Source organism: Pomacea canaliculata, linkage group LG5 (genome assembly GCF_003073045.1).
Source record: "Pomacea canaliculata isolate SZHN2017 linkage group LG5, ASM307304v1, whole genome shotgun sequence".
NCBI lineage: Eukaryota > Metazoa > Mollusca > Gastropoda > Architaenioglossa > Ampullariidae > Pomacea > Pomacea canaliculata.
This window is the reverse complement of record NC_037594.1, coordinates 33,747,534-33,772,891: the sequence shown is the minus strand read 5'-3', so window position 1 is coordinate 33,772,891 and position 25,358 is coordinate 33,747,534. Positions and strand designations below refer to the sequence as shown.

At 38.4% G+C, this 25,358-nt stretch overlaps 1 protein-coding gene across 1 annotated transcript; it reads right to left on the bottom strand.

Annotated features, from left to right (window-relative positions):
* Nucleotides 1-215: 215 nt before the first annotated feature.
* Nucleotides 216-25,274, bottom strand: LOC112564738 (DNA-directed RNA polymerase I subunit RPA2-like). The gene is given in 31 exon segments (XM_025239767.1): nt 216-881; nt 1,432-1,596; nt 1,755-1,882; nt 2,050-2,175; nt 2,307-2,404; nt 2,678-2,736; nt 3,078-3,219; nt 3,418-3,505; nt 8,411-8,453; nt 10,184-10,267; nt 11,431-11,607; nt 12,853-12,960; nt 13,574-13,771; nt 14,216-14,422; nt 14,896-14,969; nt 15,483-15,725; nt 15,976-16,069; nt 16,367-16,440; nt 16,443-16,483; nt 17,210-17,263; nt 17,583-17,729; nt 18,119-18,195; nt 18,412-18,507; nt 19,535-19,633; nt 20,003-20,077; nt 20,525-20,590; nt 21,005-21,124; nt 21,749-21,823; nt 22,179-22,238; nt 22,518-22,595; nt 24,469-25,274. Coding segments are annotated over 31 exon segments (3,414 nt in total). The 5' UTR covers nt 24,559-25,274; the 3' UTR covers nt 216-653.
* Nucleotides 25,275-25,358: the final 84 nt, after the last annotated feature.

Here is a 25,358-nt window from a genome sequence, read left to right as displayed (position 1 = left end):
TACTGCCTGAAAAGAACAGTAGAAAGTGAGGCAAAGGACATCGGAACCACAAGGGCCCAACTGAAGGGGGCTGCCCAAAACCGGGTCAGCTGGGGAGCTGTTGTTGCGGCCCTATGCTCCTCAACGGAGCAGCAATGAATAAACTGAACTAATGCTACTGCCTCCGCAGAGATAAAAACTTCGGTGTTTAAAAAAATAAAACAAAACTCTTACAATTAAGTTTTTTATAACTCAATTTGACCCTGTTTATTGTTTTATACATACAAGACATAAACATAAAACATACCCGCCTTCCCGTTACACACCCTCTCACAAAACAAACACACACACATGCCCGAGGCGACCTTTTCGATCACCAAAAATGTATCTCTCATATATACAACATATATACCAGAAAAAAGTGTTTAAAAGAAAATGAAATTTACACTGATTTGCTTATGTGTTTGTATCACTGCCGCATGTACCTCTAAGACACCTTTGCGAGAAATTTTTTAACATGACATTAGTACTCTTCTTTGGGGCCACGCAACGTGAGGTCACAACTTCGTTCCCCTCTATCCCGAAACCAGGCAATCTCTTGTCACTGGTATTCTTGCCGATGATCGCCAAGATGGTCAGGAGACTGGACTAGCAGAGAAACCCTCTGGTGGCGGTCACACTCCAGGCCTGACCTTGAAAGTCATGTTGATGCCCATGACGGCCAACTCGGCTACCAGGAAGCGCAGCACGAAGGGGAGGGTGATGGGACCCACACTGTCCGTCTGGCCACACGTCCGGCATCGCCACTGTCGCCTGGCCTCTGACGTCACGGCCGCGATGTTGGGGGCCGGCTTGTCCAGGACTGGCGACACCAAGCTCTCACACTCCTTGCACAACATTGCCTGTAAGGAGGTGGGGGAGAGGAAGGGACGGAAACAGAGGTCAAAAAAGATTTAAAAAGCAGCGCTTGTGTCTTCTCTCAAGAAAGAAAAAATCATAAAAATAGTTCAATTATTGTGTACAGGCCGTTTTGAAGAAGACGAAAGATAAATAGAGAAGCTGGTTTTATTTATATCTGCTAAGACGAAAGTTTTTGGACCTAATCAAAAAAGAAGGCGAGTGACAGTAAATAATTTGGAATTTATTAGGTAAGACAATATTTGTACTGTCACTTGTCTATATAAATATACAGACGTTCCTGATCGCACACTTTACACCGCTTATGCTGCTGTCTGTCTAGTCCCGCGCACACATGCATTATGAAACATGATCGTTAATACTTACGGGACAAACAGGCGAAAGGATGTGAGAAAGACAACAATGAGATGAAAATGGTACAGCAGAGGAGAGAGAGAGAGCGTAAAAGAAGACAAGCGAGAAAAGACAAGTGGGAGAGGAAGGGGTGAGAAAAAAGTGGTGGTTAGGCGAGAGATGTGGCTATTTGCCACTCACCGTGCAGCGGTCGGAGCAGTTCAGCAGGCGGTCCTGCAGTAGAAAGCTACTGCCATGGGCAATCAATGCGTCTCGCTCCATCTCGCCAAATCGCACGCCACCCATGCGCTTACGTCCCTTGACAGGCTGCTGCGTCAGAGGGTCGATGGGCCCCGTACTTCTCACCTGAAACAACAATCCCCAGCCGGCCAGGTGTGCTTCCATTACTCTTCAGTTGCCTCAAATGTTGTTTCTGACAACGTTTTGTTTTAAAAAAGTACAATTAGAAAAAGCTAACAGGCTGGGGGATGTGTGGGGTATGTGATGTCTAACGCCTGTCTTACCTGATACTTGTCGGACACCATGTGACGCAGACGTTGGTAGTACACCACGCCAAAGAAAATGTCTGCCGTCAGCTCCCGTCCGTCCACGCCACTGTACATTCGCTCTGTGCCATAGTAGTTGTAGCCACCTGCACAAAAAAAGCACAGCTGTAACGACTCTACAGGTCCAGCTGTAGCAGACTCCGCCTCTACAGATCTAGAGATGTTCAGGTTAAGGTCATGAAATTATCACAGACAGCCAGCTACCTAAATCTCAGTGACTGACAAGGTAAGATTGGAATATCGTGCTAAATACCTGCGGTCAGCATGCTGCCGAAGTAGTCAGAGGCTGGCTGATCCTCCGAGAAAGTGAAGGGTGTGGCGTCGAGGTACAGCCCGTGCAGTGCCGCCGCCTTGCCTGCCATACTCTCTATCATCATCCCTGTAGACAAGAAGCCAGGCATTGTTAGCAGCGCCACCATTATCCACATTCCTGCTCTTTCAATTAGAATAACCCCTCGTTACTACAGATGTATCTTTACGATGGATACTCATGGCAGGGGTTTTTCTTACCAATAGTCATTCTCGATGGGAAGCCGTGAGGGTTGAATATGATGTCTGGGGTCATGCCACTCTCTGTAAACGGCATGTCCTCTGCTGGCCACAGCATGCTGTAAACATTTACAAACATGCACACACCAACACATACACACACAATGCACGCGCGTGTGTATCTACTTTCAGCAATGAACTTTTTCTATATTGTCTACTTTTATGTAATTCTCACATTATTTCAAGTTTAAAAAGAGAAATAGAAACTTTTTATTTAAAAGAGATTCCATTTCTATCACTGAGCTAAAAACAAATTATTTCATTAATTTAAGAAATAAAGTTGCTTTGTTGTTGTTTTTAAAAGAAGGATGACAAATTAGCATCATTCTAACCTGCAGACACCTTTCTGTCCATGTCTGCTGGAGAATTTGTCACCGATAGTAGGATTCCTCTGCAAAACAAAATATCCACCCTTCAGTTTAGCAGACGCTTTGTATTTTTCATAATTCTTTTACGAATGTTTTTCTTTTGGTAAAAGTGCAAAGGAACAAACAATGAACATTCAATGTTTGAACACGTTCAGTCTACTGCAACTGCTTTCTGCTCTCTGTAGCTTGCTCACTATGACCATAAGTGTTCTTAAGAGTGATAAATATTTTCACTCACTCTTATGACTGCACTACTTGTAAAATCCACCCAGGTACAAAATATCTGTCCCTTGAAGAGACAATATAATAAGACGCATGTTACTTGCAATTGAATATTTACAAAAATGTATCCAACATCACTCACGGGAATGCGAAGAACGATAATGACTCTGTTCAATGGACCCTGTCCTGTTTCGCTGCCTAGCACCTTCACCTGCTGAACAAATGCACTCTCAGACCCTTTGTACAGATCTACTTTTACCGCTCCTGTCTGGATGTTAATATAACTGCAATAAGAAAAGATTAAACAAAATGTGAAATAAAAAGGAATTACAATGATACCAATGACAATGATACACATGAGAGAGAAAAAAAATAAACATGAAGTTTGTCTGACTTTTACAACTGAAGAAGAATATATAAATCTTGTTACTAATCAGTGCTATCAGTGAAGTGTAACAAAAAACAAAGATTATGATGATGACCTGTAGTGAGGATCGCCATCTTGCAGCAGCTTCCCAACAGGTGGAAGACCATCTGGGTCAAGTCCTTCGGTGCCCCCTTGTTTGCACCCTGCACAGCACAAACAATCCATAAATTGACCTTATCAAAGAAAAAGACAAAATAAAGCTTTGGTCCATCGTCCGTATGTAATTGTCTTTAGGGGAGGGAAGGATAGAATGTGGGAGTCTGATGGGGAGCAAAAGTTTTGAGAACTGTGGACAGACAAAAGTTTAGTAATGTAGTGGGGGTAGGAGATATCAAAGAATCCATAGCATAGAGATCATAGTTTGTAGTCTATTCTACCCCTGTGGGACCCCGGGGTATGCTTGCCTAGCAAGCATTGCAAGAATAGGGTCCCTGCCATCCAGCCAGGCATGTCGTAAGAGGCGACTAAGGTGGACACCTCACCTAGAGGTAAAATAGGTTGTGGTAGGGCTAACAACCCCACCATGTAAAAAAAATCCTGTTACAGAAACTAAAACCAGAGAACTCGTCACAGATGGCGAAGGTAATGAAGCACACCAGGAGACTGGACTAATGACGGACGACAGCCAAACCCGAAAGGGAGCTGGCGCCCCGACAGCGGATTTACTGAAGCCGAGGCAGAAGTTGAGGGTGGGGTGCTGGAACGTCCAGACCTTGTACCAGACTGGCAGGATGCTCCAATTAGTCAAGGAGTTTTGACAACTACAACTTGGACATCCTGGGAGTCAGTGAGGTCAGATGGACCGGCACGGGAAAGAGGAGACTAGCGTCAGGACATACCATCTTGTTCTCAGGAAGATCAGACGCTCAGCACTCTGAAGGAGTAGCTCTACTCCTCAACAAGAAAACGGAAAAGGCACTGCTGGAATGGAAGCCTTATGGACCCAGGCTTTTGAGTGCAAGATTCCATTCCAAGTACACCAAGCTGACAGTGCTAGCCTGCTATGCACCAACAAATGACTCTGAGGCAGAAGACAAGGATGCTTTTTACGATCAGCTCCAGGCAGCCTCAGAAAGCGTTCCAGCCCACGACATGTTGCTCATCATCGGCGATCTCAATGCCAAGGTGGGAAGTGACAACACCTGCAGGGAGCATGTCATGGGCAAACATGGAATCGGAAGCATCAATGACAACGGAGAGAGACTGGCAGACTTTTGTGAAGAAAACAACCTACTGATTGGTGGCACACTCTTCCCACACAAAGACATCCACAAGGCAACATGGACATCACCAGATGGGATCACAAAGAACCAGATAGACCATGTCATCATCAACCGAAAATGGAGGAGCTCACTTCAAGATGTTAGAGCCTACAGAGGAGCAGACATTGCCAGTGACCACACTCTTGTGATAGCCACAGTTTCTCTGAAGCTGCGTCGATCACGAGGAAAACAGGCACGTCAGCAGAGTGGACTCCGGCAAACTAAAAAATCCAGCCACCGAAAGGGCCTTTGCTATGGAAGTAAAGAACAGGTTCCAGGCACTAGGAGACCAACAAGAGATGACCTTAGACGACTTCAATCGAGTCTTACAGGAATCAGGAGAGAAAATACTGGGCTTCCAACGGAAAAAGAAAGAACAGTGGATCAGAGAAGAGACATGGAAGAAGATAGAAGAGAGAAAGTCAGCCAAACAAAGAATCAACAGCACCAGATCTGAACGCCTGAAGGAACAACACAGACAAAGATATGCAAAACTGAACAAAGAGGTAAAGAGGATGACAAGAACCGACAAAAGATACCACATAGAGAAACTGGCAGATGAAGCAGAAATGCAGCAAGTAAAAATGACCTGAAGACACTGTACAAGATAAACAAACAGCTAAACAACGGGTTTATAGAACAGTGATGTGCCAGTGAAAGACGTGAACGGTAATGTCGTCGAGGGAGAGGCAGGAAACTACAGCGCTGGAGGGAGCATTTTGAGTCAGTTCTGAACAGACCAGATCCCCCTCAGCTTGCAGACATCCAGCCAGCAGCTATAGACCTTGACATCTGCACAGACCCACCAAGCCTGGAAGAAGTGACAGCAGCAGTCAAGACAATGAAGAGCGGCAAAGCACCAGGGCAGATGGAATAACAGCAGAGATGTTGAAAGCAGACGTGAATGTGACAGCTCCCAAGCTGACTGAAATCTTCAGGCAAATTTGGGAATCAGGGCAGGTCCCTGTTGCGTGGAAGACAGGGCTCATCTTCAAGTTACCCAAGAAAGGAGATCTTGGAGACTGCAATAATTGGAGGGGCATAACACTTCTTTCCCTCACAGCAAGGTCTTCAGCAAGATTGTTTTGTCAAGACTGACGGCAACTCTTGAGAAAGACTCCGACCACAGCAAGCAGGATTTCGCCCTGGCGATCCTGCTCTGAACACATCTTCATTCTGCGACAGATTCTGGAGCAGAGCAACGAATGGAACACACCGCTGTACATCAATTTCATCGACCTGGAGAAGGCTTTTTGACAGCATCCACCGCGAGTCCTTATGGAAGATCCTGAGGCATTACGGAGTCCCTGCAAAACTTGTTCAGGTCGTTGCAATGCTGTACAGCGATTTCAAATCCCAGGTTGTCTGTGACACGGAGCTCACAGACCCCTTCAACGTCAGTACCGGGTGAAGCAGGGCTGCATTCTGTCGCCGTTCCTCTTCATCCTGGCCATGGACTGGATCATGAAGACTTCCACCGACAGCGAGAGGAGAGGGCTCAGATGAAACATGACTATGACAGCAACAACAGCACTGGAAGACTTGGACTTTGCTGATGACATTGCCCTGCTGTCAACCGCCACCAAGACATGCAGGAAAAAACAAAGGCCTTCTCAGAAACAGCTGGAAACCTTGGCTTGAAGGTCAGCACAAAAAAGACTAACAGTATGAGAGTGAACGCCAGAGTCCAAGACAGCATCAAACTAAATGGAGAAGAGATTGAGGAAGTTGACAGTTTCACCTATCTTGGGTCCAAAATGTCAAACACTGGGGATGCGGAGGTGGAGATTCGAGCCCGACTGGCGAAAGCCAGTCAGGCCTTTGCCTCACTCAGGAGCACATGGAAGGCAAAAAACATCAGCCAGAAGATCAAGCTGAGAATCTTCAAGTCAAATGTGATCAGCACCCTCCTTTACGGATCAGAATCCTGGAAGATGACCAAAACCATCAGTAACAAGCTTGACGTCTTCCAAAACAGATGCCTCAGGCGCATACTTAACATCTTTTGGCCAAACACCATCACCAACGAAGAAACTCCACCGAAGAACTGAAACCGAGTCCATCACCACGCAGGTTCCAACGAAGGCGTTGGCGATGGATTGGACATGTGCTCCGCCAGCAGACAGCAGACCTTTCCAGAGTCGCCCTACGATGGACTCCAGACGGCCGAAGAAAACGAGGCCGCCCAAAGGAAACTTGGAGAAGAACAGTGGAAAGGGAGATGAAAGGAAAGGGCTGGACATGGGGTCACCTAGAGCGTGTTTCAGCCGATCGACATCGGTGGCGGACTCTGGTTGAGGCCTTATGTGCAACCTGATGCACAAAGAGGAATAGATAGATAGATAGTCTATTCTAGCTTGGAGAGTGTGGTTGCTTCCTTGTTAGTCTTTTTATAAGTAGAATGCTCAGTCTATGGTTTAAATTGATAAATGCAAATAATAGTAATAAACTTTCAAGCCTTGTATACAGAACACTCTTAAACTTACATGAAACAAATATCCTTAAGTCTAGCTATATCATTACTGTCCAGACAACACTGCAGGATCTTGGTCTAAGCGGATTATGGATAAATCAGAAAAGCATAATGGTGATTGGTTTAAGAAGTAGATAGGTCCCTTCAGGACCACCATACCCAGAACTGGATAGGAGAACTAGACTCCAAACAAATACATTCAAATTATGGAATGTTTAAATGTACTTTTTTACCAGAACCCTGCTTAAAAATCCTCCCGCATGATTATCTCCCTTTAATAAAATTTAGGTCATTGAATATTCATTTTCCAGCAAATAAATGTAGGCAGATACCCCTAGAAATGAACGGTTCTGTACACTTTGTAACACTAAGGATATAGGAGATAAATTCCATTACCTACTTAACTGTAAAAAATTTGATGACTAGCATAAAATTTATTTACCAATTTACTACTTTAAAAACTTAAATGCTTATAAAGTCCTGTCATCATCAACTTCAACAAATAATAAGACCCTCAGCAGATTTGAATGATTTGTTAATATTTTATTAAGGATGGTGAACTAAATGGCTTGATATCATGTGTATGTATTTGTGTGGGTGGACAGGTATGAGATAATGTATATTGGGATGGAAGTGCGTTACTCCTTGAGGGTAAAGAAATAGTAAAGAACACAGAATGTATGCGAAGGTCAGTGTGAGAGAGAACAAAAGCATGTTTATCCTTTGTTTATATGTGTTTATATACATGAGGAGGTTGGAAGAAGGAAAGAATGAGTGGATGAACTAGTTTCCCTTTTTATTCTCTCTTAAAGTTGCTGTTGTTTTTTTAATTAGCTGTCATAAACCAACCAGTGACTGAATAATAGATACTATTTATAAGCATAAGAATGTGTGTGGACATGTATGGATATATTTTTTATATCTTGATACCACTTGGAGGGTGACAGAATAAAAAGTCTTGAATCTTGAATTGGAAGGCAACGAAGAGAGTGAAGAAGTGGTGTGACATATTCAGATTTGTGAATCCAGAAAACAAGATATGCTAATTCCTATGTTGAGTTACATGTGGCGAAGCGGAAAGTGTGCCTGCCGACCCCATTATTAAAATTTCAACCTTTCTCTGATTTTTTTTAAAACCACATTGCTCTGTGCAGACCAGAATCTTATCAAGAACTGTGCATTATCTCATCTTTTGTTTGATTTGGGCAATTCACTAGAAGAGGACCTTTCATCAAAAGGAAAGTAACATACTTTTTTTCAAATTCTTAGTCTTGTTGTGAGCTGCTATGACAAAAGTTGGATCCAAAACTTACCAAATACATAGGAGCCATCATGCTTCTGTGTAAGGTCCACCTCCTGAAAATAATATTACCACCACAAAAAAAAAATTAGAATTTTCCAAATGTTTTGCGATTAAAATGAACCAGCAATAACATTAAAATTCCACGTGCACAAAACCCAAAATATTCATGCACATATTGCTGTTATCAAAGACTGCAAGTAAACTAATTATGGGCACCCCATCAATACATTACTGTTATCAGTTCATAAAAGTGGGGAAAAAAAAACTTTCAATACTTTAGCTGCATGAAATAGGAAAACACTAGATTTAATCTTTTTTCATGGCTATTTGAAGTCCACAATATGTATAAATATTTAGGTATCTAGATGTCCACCCATCTGTCCTCCTCTCCTGCTTTAAATGACATGGCTAGTTTTGCTATAAAAAAAAAAGTGTAGTTGGAATCAATAGGGCATTGTGGTCTACTGGTCTACTCTTGTTTTCTTAAAATTGTTCTATAGTCAGATCCTTCCTATGATGTATGCAGCTGAACTATGGAGAGTTGTTGCCAATTTTAAACCAATCGGAACAGTTCCCATTTCTGCTTTTAAAAGATTTCTGGGAGTCCCAATACAAACCCTAATGCACTTGTTTATGGAAAAACATCAAAATACCCTTCGCATGTGACTGTTTTTGTAAATAGTATTAAATATATTTTGAACATGACTCCAAGCAGACTGCCACATAAAACTTACAATATGTTGTTAAACCTACATGACCAAAACAAGATAACATGAGCTTTTCCACGTGTTTTTTGCTGTATCATTATGGCTTCAGGAATGTTTGGCAAAATCAACGTGTTGGAGACTGAACTATTTGTTACAACTTTTAAAAAGAGACTCCAAGAGTGTTATCAACAAGAATGGCATTTTACTATATCTTCCAATGAATGATATTAATTCTAAAATTTGTTTAGATCCCCTTTTACTGATAGTCAGCATCTGTACTGCTTAAGAAATGCCAACATTAGAAATGCTTTAATCAGATTAAGAGCAGGTGTCTCTCTGAAAAAAGTCCATACCCTTAGGAACATAGGCAATGTGTTATTCTCTGACTTCAACTGTTCATTTTGTACAGATATAGATGAAACAGAACTTCATTTTATGTTTATGGGTCTACTATGGGTATACTATTCTTAGAAAGAAATATATACTTTTGAAATCCATCTATGTTTAAATTAACACTGCTACTCAGCAGCAGCAGTAGGGTGGTAATTAGTAACACTGCGCTCTACATTTTAAAGGCATTCTGAATCCGAAACAATGCTCTGTAACTATATGTAAGTTCATGAATATACTATAACTATTTTTGTATGTTTTGTTAAAATTACAAGTGATTACCATCCCCTGTAATATGGGCCAATGGCCTAAGCAATAATTTGTTGTTCTCTCTCTCTAGCTCTTTATCTGATTCTTAGTATGTGGTATTTTAGTACCTCTGTAGATGTGCTCTAATAGACAACAATATAATACATCCAGGTTTCAAATTTGTATAACTGTATGTTTTATATATTACACATGTTGCAACACATCTTTATGAAATGCATAAAAATTATACCGTCATTGTGATGTCACCCTCCTATTAGAGCCTGATGGTTTAAACAATAAAATCTTCTTCATCTTTTTCCTCTGAAATCTTGATTTTTTTCCCAGCTAAAGAGACAGGAAAGTTTACCTGGGACCTACTTCCCATACTAGCAATTAAGTGCATATAAGAAAAGAACAAAAGAAAACTCCATGCTTACTACTGTCTTGTAGATGCAACCATGGGCAAATCCCCTCTCGTATGATGATTTATTGATAACCATAGCATCTTCCATGTCATAGCCCTGTCAGGTTATGAAGGAAGAACAAGTATTATGTTTAATAAATAGTCCACATCTATAAATTGTCACAAACATAAAAAGTTGTAATACATTGTACACTTATAAATATATGCTTAGGTTCAGAAAAAGCTACAAAATTGTGCAAAAAATGCAGAGACCAAACCAAATTTTAACATTTTTCAGAAACTCAGGCATACAAATAGAATGGCATGCATAACAATGTATTAAATTTTGTGCAAGAGGCATCAATAATTGACAAGAAAAATCAAGCATTTTGAGAAACATTCCTGATATTTAGACCAAATTCATGCAAATGGAAAGGGACAAAAAATACTGATTACTTTTCTTCTAAAACCTCTAAACATCCACATTCTCTATCCTTCACTTTTGAGCACTTTTTCAGATTACCATCTAGTCACACAGCAATGTCAATAGATGTTTTCTTGAATAATAAATTATAAAAAAAGCAGAGAACTTTATTGTGGGCCTTTGCTCCTCAAGGAGTAACAAGAAATAAACAGAGAACTTATAATGTGATGTTTCCCAAACAAAGTCAGGCTTGCAGTGCTTTACAAATCCCAGCCACAATTTTACAACCTGGGAAAAAACACTGCCTTGTGCAATCTCTTCTCTCTGCTACAGATGCACGCCCACTTCCTAAGGGAACCAATCATCTACAGGGGCACAATAAGTACACAAAGTTACACAGAGTCGTGAATTTTTCCTGGAGTAATGAGCAGAATGGCAAGAGAGAAAGTGAGAGGGGGGAGAAGAGAGAGAGGGAAAGAAGAAAAAGCAGAGAGAAACAAGAAAATGTTCAAATTAAGCTGAGCATCCAATGTAAAGTGGCTTGTCAGTCTCCTGTGATGAGCATCAATGTTGTGAAATTCTCTATAAGCTGGTCACTGAAAGAGTTATTCATCACTAGATCAAGAAGAACTGATTAAATAAGGTTAGAAAGTTTTGAGTCAGCATCTGGCTAAAACCTTACTCAAAACAAAAAGACTACAGAAAAATCAAATCAAATCAAATCAGAATTTACTGTCTGTTGGGGAGACCCAGGACTGAAATTTTTCTTCGCTCACAAGGGCAGGCATACATACTCACACAAAACATTTAACACACAGTTAGGAGTAAAGATAATGGATTGAAATAAGTTCACTTACAGTGTAGGAGATGACAGCCACGATGGCGTTGGTGCCTAAAGGGTACTCATCAACATGATACTGCTCATACGCCTGAGGTCGAACCAAAGGTGACTGTGGTGTCAAGATTCGATACAGCTTGTTGTCAGACCGGTGTTCTAAGGCATGTAATGGTGTGCCCATGGTCTGCTTTCCCATCTATATTTAGATGAAAAACAGAGACATGTCAAAGAGGTAAACTAGAATTAAAAAATGGAGGAAAGGAGCAAGAAACAGATGTTTGAGTGTAAGAGACAGCCAATGGTAGCTGTCCAACTCAACTATCAATTTTCATTAACATACTTTAAAATCAGGTAAGCTAGAAACACATTTTCCATATATATTTAGTAATAGTAAATGTTTATTGCATCATGTATGTTCTGTGGGATGTGTTTGTACTTTGAGGGTGATAAATAACTTTACCCTATGTTTCCAGTGAAACAATCTGGAATTAGTAGCTCTATTTAGTTCTAAGCATAGAGCAACGAATGCAACTGTAGGTAATACCACTGCTTGCAAAACTTATTTTACTATAAAATTTCAAACTTTCCTGAAACCAAAAAACAAAACAAAACAAACAAAAAAACTCAGCAAGCCAATCAAATTAAATAAAAAAACTAACCCATTAACAACTGAGAGAGTGATGTCCCTTCGCCTTAGGGGCTAGAGGGGATTAGCTTTCCGTCGTTTCCTGTTAATTTGAGTTCAATCTTTTTGTGCAATATTGATCTGTGTATCTATAATGCAATTTCCTATACTCCGAGATTTGATTTTGTGCCTGTGCTATTTTTCTTCTTTTCTACAACATTTTATTTCTACTACCACATCAGCGCCATCTTGTCATAACTTGCATTATAGATCTGTGCATTTGCAGTGTCAACTTCAGACTGATTCCTTTTCTACAATTGCTCCAGAAAGTTTGATGTTTGAGCTGTCACAGCAAGCTTTAAGCACAGTAAATGCAGGTCTGATAGGCTAACATTATACATTTCTCTGAAACTAGTTTGTGACCGTTAGCGTGATGCTCTAACAAGAACTGTCATTATGAAACTATAACCACTCCACCAAAGATTGAGAGTTGAGCTTCCATAAAAAACATTGTACTAACTCTCAACTACTTTCTCAAGCAAAACTTTGACTTACCGAAGATTCCATACAATAGCAAGGATACAGTCCGCATATGTACTGATGGTTGGGACACCCAATAATCTTATTGGGTTTTTTTTTTAGATCAACATTCACTGTTAACGTCTGCATGTTTTTCCTGTTTTTTTTTTTTTTTGTAAAGCACTTTGAGCCAGCTTTTGATGGTAGTGCAAAGTGCTATATAAATTAACTTTATTATTAAACACTTTACCCCATCCCCCCCCCCCAAAAAAAAACAAAAAACCCAAAAGAATATACCTGACATTGATACATGTTGCGTGGACTTTGGTTGAAATCGGGAAATGGTATAAGCTTTGCATTCACACTAAGTATGCACTGTTCATTGACTTCTAAGTGTGTGGTGATCTGGAAAAAAAGAAATTCCAAAGCATTTACTGCTTTAGAACAGGTCTAGTCTTAACTCATTCAATGCGACAAAAAACAGTGATGGTACATTTGAAACATACTGGTGGCACAAATCACAATGTGTTCCAATATTTAAACCTATTTATTTTAATTTACAATAAGATAATCACTATTGACACATCCCTTTTAAGACAATTTTTTAAACATTTAAGTGATTTTTTTTTACAAGTTTTTTTGTGCTAAATTCAAATGAAAGATGGTAACTGTATGGATTAGAGATCTCCAGTCATGAAAGTAGAATAGGTTACAAGGCAGAAATTTATAAAAATTATTTACATTATATATATACCCAAACACAAAATGCCAAACATACTTAACAAATAAGATTTCATTTATTTCTGCACAGAGTAATTTTTATGACGCTACTCAGTTTGCATTAGAGTGGGTGAAAAGTCACGGTGGTTGTAAAGACTTTTGTTTTATTAAATGTTTGAAGTGTATGTAAGACACACACAACACACACATGTGGACATACAAATAAACACACATGCTGTTGGAAGCAGATATTCCAGCTGAAAAAAAATCCACAGGATTTACATTCTTAAAAACTCACTCCTTTATGTATCTCATCCTTGTACACTGCAATATCCAAGTACACCTGCTCAAAGGGCCCAATCATCTCAAGCTTGCCAGTGGCAAGGTGTATGACTGGCCTCATCATCCGTGCAATAGTGGAGAAGAGGTATACACCAGGGTACTGACTAGCTAGTTCTGTCTTGGGAACCAAACAAATTTCCAGGGTTGCTGGAATCTGGGAAAACAAAATAGCTAGATATTATCTGGAAGCACATACAAACATATTAATTCACATGCCTAAGCACGTATGCATTATTTTCCTCTTATTATTCTTCCTTTTCACCGCAACTACACCACGCTATCGGATACAGTTCTGGGTGTCCCTTTCCAGTTGGGACCATGTCATGCCAGCTGTCTCCACCTCGCTGTAGAGTGATCTCCTCCAGGTCTGTCTGGGTCTCCCACCACTGCCGAGAGATGATGCCTTCACACATACACTGCTATGTTTCGTTATTTCTTTCATGCAGATTTGACAACTTACTACACAGCAACCAATTGTAAAAGTGAACAATACAGGACACAAAGTTGTTCCAAGTCCAAATGTTTGAGCAGTAGCCCCTAATACAGAATACCAAAAGCAACAGACTGACAGCAAGCTACACTCTACATTTCAACTTACTTTTCTTTGACCTGTAATTTTCATGAGCCTCAGACCCTTGACAAGTGATTCAGCATAAATATCCCACACTTGTCCCACCAGTTCACCATCCAGCAGGACAGGATAACACTGGTTGAGGCTGACAGGAATGGGTAACCCAGTCTGGGTCATCCCCAGAGCAGACAGCTGCTGCAGAATGGGCTTTCGGGGATGTTGTATATTCACTACCTTTACACAAACATGGGTTTTGCATGGTAAAAATTTTCTTTGCAATAAGTCAAGCTTTTATTAAAATGGTATTATCAATTATCCTCAAAGCAATGATGATAACAAAGACAAAAGTGAAAGTACACTTTTCTTCTCATATGCAAGTTCCTTTGTGACCTTCATATATGCCGAGAGATGGTGCTTTCACACACACACACACACTGCTGTGTTTTGTTATTTCTATCATGCAGTTTCTAAGTGCTTGCAAGTGAGATGAATGGTGATTGTACTTGGATCCAGTTGACTTATGTGGTGGGTGTAAGTTTGTGCTGATGTTGGTATATTTATCACCGACTAGTTATAACTGTGAGCTGCATGATTACCTTTCAGGAAAAGTTAAGTTGTAATACCTACAATTTGAATCCACAAAACCAGCCTTTATAAATCATCTGAGTATTCAATTATGTTAAAAAATTACTCATAAAACAGCAAACCTGACAAATAGCAGCCATATGGTTTAGCAAGCCACATGGAGCGCCATCTGGGGTATGAACTGGGCATAGGAAGCCTAAGAAAAAAAATGCAAAATACCTTGATAATTGCAGTTCCTACAGAAACAGGAAGGAAGAAATGTGTTTCAGATGATCTTTAAGGCACCAGTTTATAAAAAGAAAGGACTACAAGCAATATTACTGGCATTCCTTGTGACTGGGAAAAGGACCTAAATGAAGAAACCTAAAGTGAGTGTATGTGTGTGCACACAATGAACATACATGTAAATACATAAATGAAAACTTGTGCAAAACAGTAGGGCAAAAAGTTTCAAACTTTTGAACAAAATAATATTAAGCAGTACTGCAGTGCAGAATTAGACTTTTTTTTTTTTTTTTAAAGAAAAACACATCTTATTAATTCACAGGATCTAAGAAATCAGTTTTGTATAGAATTCACTATTGGCATTTGCATGCATAAACGGTTTTTACGATTGGAATTAAATCGTGCATACAAAAAAGATCAAAACAACAGGTAAGCTGCACTTCTTATGTCGTAACAAATTTTTTAAATTTTATCTACTACACACCCCATGCTTCCGGCAGCAATTTACGGACAGCAGTGGTACGCATTTGGGCAAAAAATGCTCCTCTATGAACACTTCGAAAGTGTGAAATATAGCGATTAAAGTTGAGTTTGTCTGCAATAATAGCCAATCCTGATGCTTGCAACAGTCCTAGTCCTGTTTTGGACACAAGGTTTCCTGTAGCCAGCAAATACTCCATCCCTCTTGTTATTTTGATGCTTTGTAGAAGTGCTTTTGTCACCACATCTACCAGAAACAGGCATAAATAAATCATATTTAAGTAAGTGCTTTAAAAACTTAACAAAGTGAATAATACTGAAAAATAAATACTCAATGTGTTTACAAATACTTTCAAGCACAAATGCATTTTAGTCCATATAGCTCCAAACCTATCTCTTCCCATCAGAGAAAAAGTTTGCATTAAAAAAAATCTTTAAAATATTGGTTTCAAAATAAGATAAAACAGAAATTAAAAAAATGGTGGAAAGATGATTACTTTCACTGACGGTGAAGCATTGATTGTCGCCTGTTTTCTTCAGGATTCTTAGCATATTAAGCCGCACAGACTGCAGCCAGGACTCAAGCTTCTCCTAAATACACACACACATATATATATATATCAAAATTGTACTCTCCTTCGAGTCAATATTGCTATTGTGGATCATAGCAGTAATAGTACATGCCTATTCAGTACATGCAAATACAGAGAAGACAACCACAGGTTGATCAAGTGATTGACAGTGATAACCTTTCTGATACAATTTCTAAAAAGGATTATCATGCAGCTTTATTAATCCATTGTCTGAAACTGCAAACCAGAGAGAAAAGAACAACTTGGGGCCATTAATTAATAGACCAACTGATATTTGGAAAACAATATCTCACACCTTCAGTACTAACTGCATGAGATGACCACTCAGTAGAAGTTCTTGGAACATGGGGTTGTCTGCACTTTCCTCACACATTTCCCTGTTGCGAATGCAAACAGCTTTTGGGTCATGTAGCTGAAACACATATACGCAAATATATTCATTAAAAAACAAAACTAAGCAAATCTTGTAATCTTGTACTTCAAACCAGTATGTTTTCTTTCCTAAAACTGTTCTTGTTGAAGTAATTAAATATGCAGCTATTGTGAGAAACATGTTGAATGAAGGTGAATTGTAGAATGGTCAAAAACTTTCTGAATGGGCTACCAAAAAGCTACCAAATATATTCTTTTATACTTTCTGTAACATTTTGTGACTCAAAAATTTTGGTATTTACTTGTTTGCTGTTATGGAAACAGGACTATTTTTATCTATTTGGATTGACAGCCACTGTCTTTGGGAAGTTATGCAACTTTATGATTTAATCCACTGTATATTGCATCACAACATGACACACAAAGTAATCAAGACTACAGCAGACCAAGAGTCTTATGTTACTTCTAAACAGGCATCATTGCAACAATGCAATAGATAAATAATTAATAAAGATCAAGCTCCATGCCACTTTTATCAATGGTGTACTTCAGAACAGTATATAAAAAGGTGGAATTTTCATTTCTGTTTATGCATGTTTTGCATACACCCATCACATTTTAACCTGTTTTAAAAATGTTCCACCCCCATTTCCTACCTTGCTTCTTCATAGAATAATGGTCAATAGTGACAAACAATATCAAACACACATTAATCCAACTAAATATATGAAGAAGTTTCTGGTAAATAAAAAATGTGTGTACCTACATGAGAAGGTTATATTTGTCATAGTTTGAAGCCAGGTGAATGCAAATGCACTGACTGAAATGAAATACATTTTAGATTTCAAATATACTCACAAAAATAGAATCATTTAGGAAATAACTCCTTAAAAGTAAATAAGCTATGTATATGTGTGTGAGTGTTGGAATAAACTTTTTAAATTTAAGCATTTTCCTGGGAAGAAATCTTAGCATAGAACTTAAAAAAAGACTTAGTTGTTTTCTGCCCACTAATGCTAACTTAATAAGAATCCCTAGACATACTGCTTACCAGGTACTTATAATAAGGCAATGATTTTATAAAGGCAACAATATAACATTGTACACCAGGAAAGTTTGTGTGAAAAAAATGTACTTACTCCAGCAAAAACAAGCCCACCTGCCCATGTGTGTACCACATGGGCAATTCCAATCTGATGCGAAATCGCTCGCCTATGTACTGTAGCATTTCAGTCTGGGACACCAAATCCCGCTCCAGCATCTCTCTCAACATGAACACCACACAGCTAAAATCATGCCAGTATAAGTTACCTGTTAACCCTATGTGAGACAGACTATCTTTTCATTAGACATTATTTCCAGAAACCTGTGATTTTGAAATTACATGTAAACCTTCCTTGTGCTTAGATGTTGCATATTTTCGGATGCATTTTAATGTTGCAAATGATTACATATTTTCAACTGCAAGTGTCATTCACAACTTAACAAACTCAACATATAACAAATAGATGAAATGAAATGATTTCTTATATGTATACATTACTCCAGTTCAAAAACTCATTGAATAAACAAAACTATTGCTTACACTAAATCTTTTGAAAATATAACAAAGCAGCTGTTGACATAAATATTTTTCCGTATAAGTTCCTGCAGCACTTAAACTACAATCTTTTACCCTTTAAAGTATGAATCAGCATCTCCAAAGTTGGTCAGATCATCAAAAATCTGTTTGTCACACACATCAACCAGTCCCTGCCATTAACATACAGTAGAAGTCTACAAAAGGATGGGTAAAGATAAAAAGATAGGACATGAAAAAATAAATACAGATTAGACATTAGATTAGACAGATTACACAAAAAGACATCAAAAATGCGGATTTCTTTTTATTACAGGAGCATGTACACTTTCTTGTCTGTTAAGTGTTTGTAAAAAAAAGTATTCAAGAAAATGAAGAAAGGTTCTTACCTTTAGGATCATCATTAGAGGAGCATAATAAATTTCCTTGTTATAAGTAAAGCCAACCATCACTGTGCCATTTTGGATGTAGTGTAGGAACATATTCTGTAGCCCCCAACAAAACACAACAAAATCACTTGTATGCAGTTGAACTGTCTCATGTCCAAACAAAACACAATAAAATCGTTTTTATGCAGTTAAACTGCTTAAGTAGTCCTCAAACTAAACACAACAAAATAATTTTTATGCAGCTGAACTGTCTCATTTAGTCCACAAACAAAATACAGCAAAATCATTTGTATACAGATAAACTGTCTCATTAATAATAATAAGAAGTGGGAATTTATAAAGCGCAATATCTTGAGCAAAGGTTAACTCAATGCACTGAACAAGATCACAAAATAGTAAAAAGATGTAGAGCAAATTATAAAAAAAAAGTAACACAGATGTAGAAGGAAGAACAATATGAGGACTCGCTGCAGCAGCAGTGATTGGGGTTCAAACTGCTTAGGTGGTCCACGGCTTAAATATTTTTTTGATAATGCATAAATCACAATAAATAATGAAACAATAAATGTTTTTGATCACAATCCTTTCTTACTTGTTGACCAGCGAGTCACCATTTTGAAAAGAGCACCATAACCACACGATCGCAATATTGCATGCTGAATATTAAATCCTGATTAACGGTCTTCAAATGAATTAGGATATAAGCATTTTGCATGGCTTAAACGAATTTGCAGGTTATTGGACCATGGCTTAATGGCCCTACACTGTATAACAAAATCATTTTTAAGCAATTGAATTGTTTCATCTAGTCCCCAAACGAATACAACAAAATCATTTGTATACAGTTGAACTGCCTCAAGTAGTCCCCAAACAAAATCCTTTGAATGCAGTTAAACTGTTTCATGTTAGTGTTGTGCCTTTCCTGCTGACTCCCCCATTTCTAATTCCTCCTGACGCATTAGAATACTGTTACCACCAGTAATCTGTTTATTTTTTACCTGTTTAATAAACATGGAGATGTATTTCACGACAAAAGTAAAGCAGAAGGAAATAAGTATATTTTATAGTGAAAACACTTTTTACAATGTTCAAGGATGTAACAAAGGTAGGGAAAAAACCTTACTGAAGCACTTTGGTCAGCTCTGACACATCTCATTATAATACCATATTCTGTGAAGTCAGACCCACGAGTCTTCCAAGATGGCCGCTTCAGACAAAGTGGCTGCGAGATGGAACCAAAAAAGAAGAAATTAGAATTTAAAATGCACAACATTTTGCTTCTTACTTTACAATTTTTCTATTATTCTACCTATTGTGAGTAATAAAAAAACTAGATACGTAAAAAATTCATAATATTCAAGAGTATTTAAAAAGTCAGGGTAAATTTAATCAGACACTCATAAAAGCTCATAGTGAAGAAAACTCAGCATGAAAGCAATGCATAAGGAAGCTCAATGTCATTCACTAATGATTACCCATGGCACTTGAAATAACCATAATGCTGAACAATTAATGCTTCAAATGCATCATTAAAAAATACTTCTTTTTAACTTAATCATCTCTAAATCAAAACATGTGAAAGAAAACTTACAAAGTTCCTGCGTTGTAAAACCAGCATTCGAACAATCTTTTCTTGGCCATTCACAATAAAGTAGCCACCCATCTCCTGTACAGATATTTTTCCATAAAAGATTTATGCTACAACATGCAGTGTATTTAGACATGACATTAACTTGCGGATGCAGAAATGCATAAGACAACACTGAAATTGCTCTACAAACCTGTCTACTCCCCTTTATGTGTGGTTGAGTTACATAATAGCAGCCAAACTATATTTTTGTAAGGCCACAAAAGAGTTTTTCAGAAGAGCTCCAAGTCAAGTTTATTAATGATGCAGATGTGAAAATTATACAAGTGCAAGCGGTAAATAATTTATTTAAGATTCCATAGTTTAAACACAGTTATCTTAGGATATGGTAATTGTCCGAAGTTCTTTTTTCTGGTATGGCAAATAAGAAAATGTGAGATAAACAAAAATGTAAAAAAAAGGCACATATTATTTGAATAATCTGTCTTCTGAAAACACAAATGACACTTGTAAGAATGACATTACCTCAGCCTCTTCCCCATGTCTGATGAGATCTTTGGGTGTGAGGTTAGCCAGATAGCAAAGATCAGACTGAAAGAATTTTGATATAACAGAAAGTCTTTTCTGTCAACAGTCTAATAGTTTTGGATGGACTAGTTAGCAGGTGGATATAATATTGTAAACTAGTAGTAAATTCTTGTAAAACAAATGACTTTTAAAGACTCTGGTTATACTGCACAAAGATTAGAGAAAGTTTAAGGTATTGTACAGTATCCAATTAATGATAAATTTTATCTTGCAGCAGCTACAATGCAAACATTGCAAACAAAAATGGTTACACATAATATTCACATCATATCATGAATTGTCAGATTATCTCATCTTAGCAACTGACAACAAAACAAACTTAAAAGATATGCTTTAAGTCCAGGGTGTGTGTTCATTTATAATCTACATTTATTTCAGGGCAAATGAATGATGGTTAAGCATATCTCTGTCCCTCACCTTAACCATTACAGGAATCTGTCCAGGTGATCTTTCAATAAAACCTTCTTCATTTCCATTTATCTTCCATCCCATTTTGACCTGGACATCTCCCCTGTATGTACTCCGTCGTTCTCGACACTGGAAATGTATCAATATCTTCAGCAATTACTTCTAACCCAAAACAACTGTGTAGTACTTTTTATCCTGGGTCCCCTGGACAGACAATAAAGTCTGTTTTGATTTGATTTTCAATGTAATATCTGCATGAAAATCTAGTGATGTTAAGGCCTTGTCAAATTATTTAAGAAACATTCCATCATTCCATATCCTGGATGGGTATGCGATCAGCTTGGAGCAGAGGATTCTAGACTTGCTAGGAACGTGCCCCTCTACTCATTTCGTCCACCACCTAGCAGCAATAGCACCTGATTTATCAGAAAAGGTAAGAGATGCTGAAAGGAGAGCTTTAGGCTTAGCTTTCAACATGTCATGCCCTCAACATAGTAAACCACTTGTAAGTTTACTGCCTCTTGTGACCTTGTAGGACTTAAACCTATTAACTTAACCAAGATTTCAAATGAAAGAATTTAAATGATGCTTTATTTGAAGACATAGAGGTACACAATCATGTTTTCCTCACAGAAGTCTGTGATTGTGTGAACATACATCATTAACACAAGCATCTTAATATATTTTTAGCAGTAATGGTCACATTTATCCTACCTCTATTTTGATCTCAACAACAACCACACATACACACACCTCTGCAGGGTAAATTTTTGACGATACGCTCACTTTGTTTGTGTCTGGTAGTCTTGGTGGAAGAATGCTGATACCCTGCAAAAAGAAACAGACATTTAGCACAAAAAAAACAAACAACAAAGATATAAGGAAAAAAGGAATGAGATATTAAGGTATGAACAATAAAGGAATGAACAAATAATCTCCTCATGTTCTAAACGAAAATGAATATGTCAGCAACAATTTATGAACATGATGCATAGCACTGAATATGTCAGCAGCCATTTATGAACATGATGCAGAGCACTGAATAGGTACTAAGTTGAATGGGCTTTGTATAAGTACGAACAATAATTTCACTCTTGCATGGTAAATAACAAGTCATCAAACTTAGGCCATTGTCACCATGATTGCACATAAGATATAGTCAAGTACAAATAAGATTTGTTACCTTCAAATACAATGCACATTGTTGACCTCCAGGAAGTTCAAATTCAACAGGCAACATGTGCTGTCAAATAATAAAGACAGCTCCATATACGGGGAAAAACATTATGGTCCATAAGCTATTTTATTAATACAAGTATTAATTTGGATTATGTGGCAAAATACTTCATCAATATTCCTAAGCTACTCCCTATAACAACTTCTGATTTACTCATGTTGTAATATGTAGATGGTACTCTAAAAAGAGATTTTTATAAAAGCATGCAATTATTACAGGATTTATATATAAGAGTAGAATTTTAAAAATGGTTTTATTTTATTTACAAAAGAAAGCTCTCATTACCTCTACAATATCATGAATGCCATGGCGAATCATGTGGTTGAAAGAATCTATGTGTGGCTTTGTGAGTTCCTGTAAAGCCTTTGTTTAAAACAAAAATTACATGGAATATTACAAAACAAAATGTAAAAAATTTCTTAAGGTTCTGGTGTAAAAAGAAATGGAAATACCTTTTGCAAAATAGTATTGTTTGACCATGCTTAAGAGAAAAAAATCTTAAAACTCTCAAGTACTCGTAAACTGTATCCTTAGTAAAAGGTAGGACCCATTAACATTAAGCAGTTGCTATAAAATAGTGAACAAACCTATAATAGATGTAACTAGTGTGAAATGAGCATACAGTCAAATCTCGCTACTATGCCACCCCGCTACTATGCCACTTTCAGTACTATACCACTTTTGCTCGGTCCCGACTATAAATTCAATGCAAAATAAATTTACTATGCCACCACCTACTCTCGCTACTATGCCACTATCGTGTGTTTGTTAAAAGGTACAAGTTATGAAATTCCGCGCAGTGCTCGATTATTATACTGTATGGTAGTGTGGGACATCGCAGTTAGGTGGGATGGAACATAGCACGCACACAGGGAGGGTGGAATCTGGCGATGTGAGGGTGGTTGCTGGCCGGGTGACAGCCCCATGACAGGGAGAGCGGGAGGGGGTCGACTAGCGACAGGATGCAGGTGCGCGGATGTGCTTGGGAGGGGTGGAGGATGAAGAAGTGAGAGGGAGAATGAGAGGAGACAGTTAGCACCAGCCGACGATTCTTGAGAGCTTTGGACTGACGGGTAACTTGAAAAATAAAGTCGTTTTTACAAACCCTCGGTACTATGCCACTTTTGCTCAGTCCCGGTAGGTGGCATAGTAGCGAGATTTGACTGTAGTTCAATTTTTTATACAACATAGCTAAAATAATTATTAGCCATCAAAGCAAGTAAAATTAATGATAGCTAAGGGCAAGGAGTGCTATGGGAATGGGGTTGATATCCTCATTTGGGCTTTTTTTAAAAAATGTAGATAAACCCAATGCAAGCAAACAGAATAAAGTGGATAGTTATAATGTAAACACACAATAGGAGGAAAGCATAATAATACTTCATGGTTGAAGATCTTTATGTCAAACCTTTGACAGTAAAACAGATATGCCAATGCTTCAACTTAAGACTAAGTTGATGAAGGATATTATTCTACACTTATTCAACTGAAATATATAAGATCATTTTTACAAGAAAACAACAAGTGCGTCATGCATATTAATTTGACTGTCTTAACCTTCTTAGCTTGGCATAAAAGTATAAGTATTGAAGACTGTGAAGACCACGGTGGGTGAAGTTTGTTTTTTATTATTGCTGTTCTCAGGTAAACATTAGACAAGAAAACTTTACATTTTTGGAAAGGAGAAATCTTGAGCTTTGCAATAAAAGTAATGAAAATTGTCTTCCAAGTGCTTATAAGGCATTCATGGCTCACTGTGTTAAACGGTCAACAACACTTTCAGCAAAAATGGTTCGATCATCTATAAAAGTTCCACCAAAAATAGGCTAACCGCTGACATCTTATAGCCCACTGGTTTCGCTCTATAAAGCAAAATGATTGGTTAACACTAGCAGAAAAATCAGCAAACTAAGTTTTCAAACCTTTATTATAACCATTATTTCGAAAAACAAACGAGTAAACTACGAACAACTGAATTAGATAACCTTCGGACGTGTTTAATACAAGTTCCTGTATAATCAGTCACAAAATACTGCTACACTGATTTCACTAGCATTGATTTGCTTTTCCCAGTGGACGTAAAAGGGATCAGTGAACAACTGATTTTAGGCTCGCACTTACAGTACTTTGCAGTGCATAGAAAATCTAAATGTCCTAATACAGCTCGCGCTGTTTAGGTTGAAAAAAAAAAGTCTGCTCGCACGCTTCGTTGTTTTGCGATGATACAAAATTTTACCTTGTGTTGATTTTCTTTTGGCTGTCCCCCATTCACATCAAGCCGCTCAAGAGCTGACATTGCTGATGATACGTCTACGAGGTTGTTCATAGTTGCGCGCTTTTACCACCGACAACTTGGTGCTTTCACTCTCTCTCCACACAACGTGCTTCCCTACTACGTCACTTCCGATACAAATAGCTCTTCATCGCCGCACTAGAGTGGTGGCGTGTACACATCTCCACCTCCTAATGCTCTCAGTATTTTTCCGGGTATTTAGTCTTCTAACCCCATTTTATCACCCCTTTTCCCTTATACAGCAAAATTGCCTTTCCTGCAAAACCAATCAACACCCGCCTCAGTGTCAAATGAATCGAACGGCGGTTCGGAATCACCATGAATCCTATACACGTCTGTGCGAACACGGCCAGTGAAAATGAACATATGGAACTTTGCACAAATTTAGTTCCAGAAATTAATGTATTTGTAGCCCACAGTTTCATTTCAAATAGGGATCATACTGCAGCCTCATTTTTATCTGGATTTTCAGGGATCAATCTAAATAAATTGAACCTTCGGTGACTACATTTTTCGCCCCCACAACAAAAGTCAATTCGTCCCAACTTGGTCCATTGGGTCCCAAGACCAAAAGTCAAATCGTCCCAAGCCCAAAAGACGATTAATCGATCACCGATGAAACAATTACTGGGACGAATTGACTTGTTGTGGGGCGAAATGACCCCCCGTGTACTCGTGTGGTCAATGGGAGGGAGCTTCGTCCCAAGACTATTGCGTCCCACACCAAAAGTCAGTTTGTCCCACTCAGGTCCATTTCATCCCAAGTAAAGTCAAATCGTCCCAAGCCTAAATAGGTGGAGTTATATATATATATCAATGATTTAAAACTGATT